At 33.6% G+C, this 8,376-nt stretch overlaps 1 protein-coding gene across 3 annotated transcripts in view; it reads left to right on the forward strand.

The window, feature by feature from the left end:
• PPP3R1 (protein phosphatase 3 regulatory subunit B, alpha) overlaps positions 1-7,321 on the forward strand; it is a 131,021-nt gene extending 123,700 nt beyond the window's left edge. For all 3 annotated transcript variants that reach the window (XM_056813911.1, XM_007476726.3, XM_056813912.1), the window contains 3 exons: positions 1,420-1,479; positions 2,325-2,509; positions 5,189-7,321. In XM_056813911.1, the coding sequence (XP_056669889.1) occupies positions 1,420-1,479; positions 2,325-2,509; positions 5,189-5,236 (293 nt within the window). In that variant the 3' untranslated portion in view covers positions 5,237-7,321. The remainder of the gene's footprint in view (positions 1-1,419; positions 1,480-2,324; positions 2,510-5,188) is intronic.
• Positions 7,322-8,376: the final 1,055 nt, after the last annotated feature.

The following is an 8,376-nucleotide window of genomic DNA, read 5'->3' on the forward strand; positions in this document are numbered from 1 at the left end:
AACAAAGAAAAAGAAATGTCATCAAATTCCACCTGACACTTAGGAGTTCTGTTACTATGAGCAAAGCCTTAACACTAACTTACTGTGTGTCTTTATTCTTAAGCTTCTGTGTTCTAGTCACTCAATTAAGAGAACAATAAGTGCCTTCCTTGTGGTATTGTTGTGACCCTCAAATGAGATGATAAATATAAAAGTACTTTGTAAACCTCAGGTGTTGTATAAATGTTAGGTGTTGTTATTCTAACAGCTTAGAATAACTTCCCATTAAATAGGTTTTAAACAGATACATATAAAATTCAGTGGAATTGCTCATTGGCTATGGGAGAGGGGAGGAAGGAAGAAAAAGAAAGAAGATGAATCATGAAAAAAATTCTAAATTAATTAATTAAATAAAAAATAACTTCCCATTATTTTAAAAGGGAATGATAATAATCCTGTAAAATGGATATATTTTTAGTTCCTATCTCTCTGGTTGCTTTGACTTGGTGCTTTAAGGTTTGCAAGCACTTAAAATAACTATGTAAATGGTAGCTATTATTACTAGTGCTACATAACCGGTGCCCCCTCCATCTCCTATCCTTTATTTCTTGATATATTTTTTTCACTATCTCTTACAAGTAAATGATTATTGGCAGAGTACTTTCACCGACTCCATTATTCTTTTCAACACCTGTAGTTTGGGATTTTCAGAGATTGTGGCGTAATCTGTCATTTATAACTATAGTAAAGATTGAAAGGTAAAAATCATTTTGTTTTGGGCAGGAAGCAAATTAGGATAGCTGTGTAATTTCCTAATGTAATCCAGCTTGTTTTACTTCCTTAGAGTTAAGATCATTGTACATCCCTAGTGCTAAGTGTACTGATGGACAGATTCAATGAGTTACTCTGTTCTATTGCATATCACAATCTAAACCATTAACATACTTCATCTGTCTTTTTTTTTTTTTAAACCCACATGGATTGCTAGCCTTATGTGTGGCTGTGAATTTCATTGAGAAGTCTCAATACTCAATTGGGATTTGATGCCATCAAAATAGTGTCTACAATAAGAGCATCCAAAGGAGGACCCCATTATCTATTTTTTTAAATCTCTCCTACATAGAAAGAGCTTTAATAAATATTTGCTAAATTGAATAGTGACCACTGTCTCTATTGGGGTAGCTTTTCTTAGGCAAGGAAAGTGTGGTGGGCAATGTCCTTATCCAACTGATTATGCTTCACCTTTTTTAACATAACCCTCTCCATTGAGTTGATATAGTGCCCTTGAGGGCATTTTCAGATTTTGAAAAGGAACAGAAATCCTTTTTTTTTTTTTGAGTATGTAAAATAATCTTTTGTTTTTCTATGGGAAAACAGTATATCTCTCTGATTTACAAATGTATGTATAAATATAAATTTTTGTAACTTTTTCTATTTTAGAATTCATTGAAGGAGTTTCTCAGTTCAGTGTCAAAGGAGATAAAGAACAGAAATTAAGGTGTAAGTATCCAAATTTTTTCGCATTATAATAACCTCTTTTAAAATACATAATATGTAAAATGATGTTTATTATGTACTTCTAAGCACTTCTTTGTCTAAGATCTTTGGTGTAGATGCTAATGATACAAATCCTAGTTGAGGATCTTTTAAGGAATAATACTTTGTAATCACAGGAAGGGACCTCAGAGATTATATTTCTCAGTTTACTGATAAGGAAACAGGTTAAAAGAGGTGAAATGATTTTTCCAAAGTGGACAGATAATCAGTTTTTAGGACTAAGATTGAAATTGCATTCTATTGACTCTGGATCAAGTAGATTTATTCCCCTCTACTCTGCCATTATACAAACATTTCAGTTTCTAGCTAAGTAGAGGGAAGTATATAGACATTTCATTATCCTAAAACTTTAACTCATCAAAATATATTTCATAATGCCAGAAATTATTATTTGAAAATGATAAATTCTAATATAATTATTCTTAACTACTGGGGAACAATTGATGATATATTTAGGGATTTTATAAATTATTGATTCAACCACACAGGTTTCTCTACTATATTATCAAAATTAAAACAATCTTTAGCCTTAATATTCAAAAAAGAAATACATTACTTTCATACTCTAAGATAAAAGGTCTAAGTTCTCACTGAGGCACAGTATGCCTAGTGAATATGGATGAATATAGTTTTTGACAGAAATATAGTAAAACTCTCTAGTAACATTTGTAAAATAACTTAATACACAGAGGCCTGGGAACTAAACCTGTAAATATTAGTAATTAAGTTGCTTGTATAATAGTAATTTTTTTTTTGGTGTGAGTTGACTATTCCTTTTTTTTTTTAAGTTGCTTTCCGAATCTATGACATGGATAAAGATGGCTATATTTCCAATGGGGAGCTCTTCCAGGTGCTGAAGATGATGGTGGGGAACAATCTGAAAGACACACAATTGCAACAAATTGTAGACAAAACCATAATTAATGCAGATAAGGATGGAGATGGAAGAATATCCTTTGAAGAATTCTGTGCTGTATGTATATATATTACAGGTTTTTCATTAGTGATAACTTATTTACTTATGCCTGGTGGTGTAGGCAGAAATACTTTAAAAAACACCTTGCATCTCATTTGCATTATGTCATTTAGGCTTGTTACAGGGATATCCTGTTTTTGTGTCAGATTTTCAGTTGTCTTTAAACTATTTTAAATGAATTGCTTTACTTAAGTCACAATAATGTCATAATATTAAAATATTTTAATAACTACGGGGAATTAACATTTATGATTACTTGACTAAAAACATTTATAATATAGTATAAATAATGGCACTCGTAACTGAATTCTTATTGAGTAAATAAAGCTTTTAACTATAAGGATGAATGTACTAGTATAGTTTATCAGTTTCAGTGTTGATAATTTATTCTGCATGTTTCTTTTATAAAAATTATTCTACTTACTGCTGTTTAAACCAGAGCTACCTCGGTATCACTATAGTGCTTTTGTTTAATAATTGACTGGGTTTAATAGTGCAATTTGTGAGTATGGGAACAGTATTTTTCTGTAATTAGAGGTACCTGAGAGAGAGCCAGGTTCAGTAGAGAAAGTGCTGAACTTGAGTCAGGAGATACCCACATCCCACATTTATTTCTTTACCTTTACTAATTATGCGACCAAGAGCAAGTCATTTAACCTAAGATTCAGTTTTTTTTTGTTTTTTTTTTCATTTCTGAGACAGAAAAAATAATCTCTTTACTATTTCCTTCAGGGTTCTTATAAACATGAATATCATTTGCAAAATGCTTTTGCAGGGTGACTTATCAAATAAAGAGGTACCTCAAGATCACAACCACCTAGTCTCAAGTGCCTTCTCTGGACACGTGTATGTAGAGCACTGGGCAAAACCACCAGAATGCTCAGCTCCCCAGGGTGCTCTTATTGCTCGGAGCTTACAGCAAATTCCTTTCTGCATTTGGGCAGGACAGGTCACCCTGGGACTTTCTACACCAATGAAATTACAGATAGGTCTCATGAAAATAATCATGATTGTCATCTGTTAAAATAGTTTGAGTAGTGACAGAGAGAGGATGGGGAAAATGAATGCCTATAGCTGCTCCTATTAAGAAGTTTAGAGCTTAGTCAACTTTTCAACAAATGTATTTCTGAACTCTGCATAAAGTAATGTGATGTCTCATATATACATGTATTCTCAGAATTTAAGTGACAAAGACAGACTTACAGACTATATTTTCTACGAGCTTATAGTGTTTGTGCAGAAGAAACAGTCTAAGAATTGAACAATGAAAGTGCTTGTCCTGTCAGAGAAAGAGCAAAGCCAGTCACTGCCATGGAGTAGTTGGAAACAAGCCTTGGGTGTCACATTGCAGCCAGTTCTCCACAAATTGTCCCTCCAGCCCATTTCTTCTTTTCTGGGCACCACTGCAAAGAACGCTTGCTCTATGGGTATTAAAGATATACCTCTGGGTACAAAGGAATGAAGAAAGATTCTGAGCGGAAAGCAAACTTTCCAAAAAAAGCTTTCCAGAAAGCTGTTTGGTTTGTTTTGCTACCCAAGAGGGAATGTGGAGTTGAGGGTAACAAGCAACACAGGGCTGAGGAGTTGGGCAAGGCCAGGACCAGTCACAGGTGGGAGAGGGGAGGAAGAGTCTCTAGAGAAGCTTTAGGGATTTATCTTCCTCTTTGTTTCCTCCTAAAGGCAATAGCCACCTAGAGAAAGGGAATTCTTGGGAGCATTGGGGGTTGGGGGTTGCAGTACTGTAGCCAATAAGGTTACTCAAGTTGGGATGGATTTTGCTTTGGTTTATCAGGTCACTGGTTACATGTAAAAGGTATGTGTTCAAGTCAGGGGCTGTATTTAAAGTATAGATGTATTTTACATTTAGGGCTAGGTATTCATTATAGTAGCTATTTTGTAAAATAATAGTGGTAGTTTTATTTAGGTAATAGCAATAGTAGATATCTTATGAAATAGCCATCTTATTAAATATAGTTAAATATTAGTAATTTTGCTAAATAGTTAAGTGTCTTACTAAATAAAAGCAATAGTTCTAGTAAACAATAGTAATCACAGTCTTATGTAATATTAATAGTAGCATCTATCATTAGAATTTATACACATTTAAGTCCTTAAGGAAATGATAGTCATTTTTACTCATTTAGTAGCTGTTTTGTTAAATATAGTAGCTGTCATTAAATAAAATTAGTAGCAGAAGTTTGATTAAATAATAGAAGTATTAGCTATTTTATCATATTATAGAATTTAAGTCCATAAGAAAACAGTACACAGCAATTTTTCACTCATTTGTTTTATTTCTTAATAGGTTATTCTTCTAGAATAATCAGGGGCACCTATATTGGATTTTCAGAACAACTTTTAAAACTTGAACTTAACCATCCGATACTAAGTTCCCAGAGCACAAAGAAAGGCCTGTAAAGTTAGCTTTTAAATATAATTCAATGTTGTTTTTATCTGGATTAAAAATAAATCATTTCTTGACTTGGAGGGAGAAGAGAAAGAAAGCCCATGAAAATTGTAACTTGAGACAACTTTGTGAAAAGTTCCAACTCCTGAAAATAATAGATTTTAGGCAGCAGCTTGTTTGTTTATATGGTAACTTTGGCAAGACCATTGCATTAATAAAGAGAGATTTCTCAGCTTGTGTTAAGTTTCATTTATTGCTGTCTGTTTCAGGTTGTAGGAGGCCTAGATATCCACAAAAAGATGGTGGTAGATGTGTGACTCTTTTTAGAGCACCACCCAACACTTTTGCTTTCTTCTCCATCTCTGAAGATCTGCTCAAGACGTCCAGCAATGCTATCTGTGTATTTAAATGGAAGTATTTTTCTCTGTGAAGCCACATTTTCCAACATGAGCCTCATGAAGCCAACTAAGTGTTATTGAACTCTTATTCTCTCAATAACTCCGTGTAGCACTTTAAAGTCTGAAGGACAGCAAGACTGAAAAGAGCAAGCATTTCAGTGTGGTGGAGAAAGGGAAGGGTTGGCTTTTTTATTTATTTTTCTTCATCTTTTATAACAAGGAAATATCTATATATACATATGTAAATATTTATATATAGATATATGTAGCTTTCTATATGTAGTAGGTTGGCTTTAATTTAATATACTTGATTCAGAAGCAAAACTAGAATACAAAAGTGCCAAGCAGAACATAAACAGTTCGAAATATGGATATATACATCCTTACTTTTATTTCACACAGTTTTATATATATAGTAGAAGTCTGTAAAATTTAAACTGGGTGTTAGGTCAGCTGTTTTCCTGTGATACTCAGATGTCTCTTGACAGATTGATAAAGCATTGTCAACTTCCTGCTATTTACCTTAATTACTTTTTTTGTAACACAGGAGTCTAAGTTTATTTATACCTGTTAATATATTACCAGGGACTGTGTCTCTTTGCTAAGCAGCTTTTAATACACTTCTGCTGAATGAAAAAAATGTAATTTAAATGCTAATGCCAAGAACTAGTCCTTGTGTTCATATAGTAACTGTGCAATGCTTGTTAGCCACTTCATTCTATAACTTGGTAACTGTGGGAACAGTTGCATTTATTAAAATATCCCTAAGCAATGTAAATTATCACCTGCAATGGGTTTATTTTATACAATAGCTAGGTTTGTCTTGATGCATTGCTTAATCGTGAGAATTTGAGAATATCATGCAATTATCCAGAATTCTCTCACTTTTGATATATTGTGTAGTGAGAAAATGTTTGTCCTTAAACTTAATGTTGGAATCATGTTTCCCTTCTGCACTAGAAGAATGCAGGTAATGTAACCTATTGTAGGTAGTCTAATGAATATTTAATGCGTGTTTATATGTATTATGTACACATATTTATACACGTATATTTCATACAATGGGAAAATCTTGTTAACCTATGTCATAGAAAGAGGAAACTTTACATTATCTAAATTTGTACTATCTATAACAGAAGGTCTTAAAGTGTTTGACATTTATCTATAGATTTGCCGAAATCATAATTTGTAATGGATGCTACATTGCTATATTTGTGTGACATAAAAGTAGTGAATCATGTTCTACCAACTACCCTTCCCTTTCTGCAATGGTACTATTGGCTGGAAAAAAAATTCTACTTAAACTTTTAGGGCAGTACAGTCTTTCCTAGTTTTTCTATTTCACTGGTTTTATAATCAGCAACAGGAAAGTAAGGTTGTATGAACCTTCTCAAATTGAGCATCTATCTGCCATAGCTGTTCCTTCAACTGAGTGCTGCACATCATGGGCTCTGTCTGTGAGAGAGAAATCCAGGTGCTTGGTGTCCTTGCATGACATGGAGTTTTGCATGTAGATCGATTTGAAATGTACCTCTTGTTTACATAATTTGCATAATTTAAAAAGATAATGTTGCCAAACTTTGGTAAATGTTAATGTTCAAACTGAAAATCTCCACTACATGTAACTTTCTTCCTCTGGATCAGTACGTGGCTTATAATCCCAGCCAGTGGTTTGATCTGTTCCAGTGTCAACTGCCATGTGCTCTGCTTCAAGGGGGAACTAGTCTTTTGTGAATTTTTTGTACATAAGTATTTGTTACAGATATTTTAGCAAATGCTTTCTATTTCTCTTGCTTGTGCATATCTTGGCTGGCGTTATAGAAAATAGTGCAAATATTTCCTTATTGGGGGATTTTTTTTTTGGTTTTGTTTTTTAGTTTGTGTTGGGGGGGGGATGGTTTATGTTGAATGTTAGTTTTTCTTCTGCATGCTACATCATGTTGTGTGGGATCTTTAGGAACCTTCATACTATATGAATAAAAAAATAAAATATTTGAAACTTGCTACCATGTGTTCAAAGTGATCTTTGTTAACTGATCCACAGCTAAGGAGTTTATAAGAAGCCATGTTATAGGAAGTGATATATTTTACTGGAAATGCAGACAGGAATGGTACTTGTCATTGAGAATTTAAGATGATATCAAATTACCTAATTCTTTGTCACTAGAAGATAATAACATTCATTTTTTAAGTATAGGAATTGATTCTGAAAATTCATAATCATAGTAAAAAAATTTTTTTTTTCTTTTTTAAACCCTTACCATCCGCCTTGTCCAAGGCAGAAGAGTGGAAAGGGCTAGGCAATGGGGGTTAAGTGACTTGCCCAGGGCCACACAGCTGGGAAGTATCTGAGGCCAGATTTGAACCTAGGACCTCCCATCTCTAGGCCTGACTCTCAATCCACTGAGCCACCCAGCTGCCCCCTAAAATTTTTTTTAAATAACTAATTACACTTAAGTCCTGAACCTTAACATGGATTCTAGGCCAGCCAGACAAAAGCTATCCTTAAATTTAATTTGTTATGTATGACAGTCCTCCATCCCACCCACATACCAACATCTGTAGGTTTGAAACAGGCTAGGGGAGAAATACCGTATTTATAGAAAGGGTCTTGGAGAGGACCATAGAACTCCAAATCCTAACTTCAGAGATGCCAGTTATTAGATCATAGCCCAGTTCCTTTACCTCCAGATTTGGGATTTTCATTTGGACATCATGTGTCTAAAATTTCAATAGCCTTTCCTGCCTTCAACGTGTGATGAAAAAAATCATATTACTTCCTGCTTAGAGATGTTCAACATATTTCCAGTGAGATATGTGTATGTACAATTCAAAAAACTCTTCTTATTACTACTTTCTATATAAACCTACCAATATGTGTATATTTCCTAAATTTTCCTACAAACTTGACTTGCTTACATTCCATTTTGTGAAGATTGGATTTAGCTATCTCCTGATTGTAACAATGAAAATGCTTAGTCTAACAAAATCAGGGATGTCTTGGGAACTTTACAGCACTCCACCCTACTTTGTCTAACAAAAACAGGAATATCTATAAC

Source organism: Monodelphis domestica, chromosome 1 (assembly GCF_027887165.1).
Source record: "Monodelphis domestica isolate mMonDom1 chromosome 1, mMonDom1.pri, whole genome shotgun sequence".
Lineage (NCBI taxonomy): Eukaryota > Metazoa > Chordata > Mammalia > Didelphimorphia > Didelphidae > Monodelphis > Monodelphis domestica.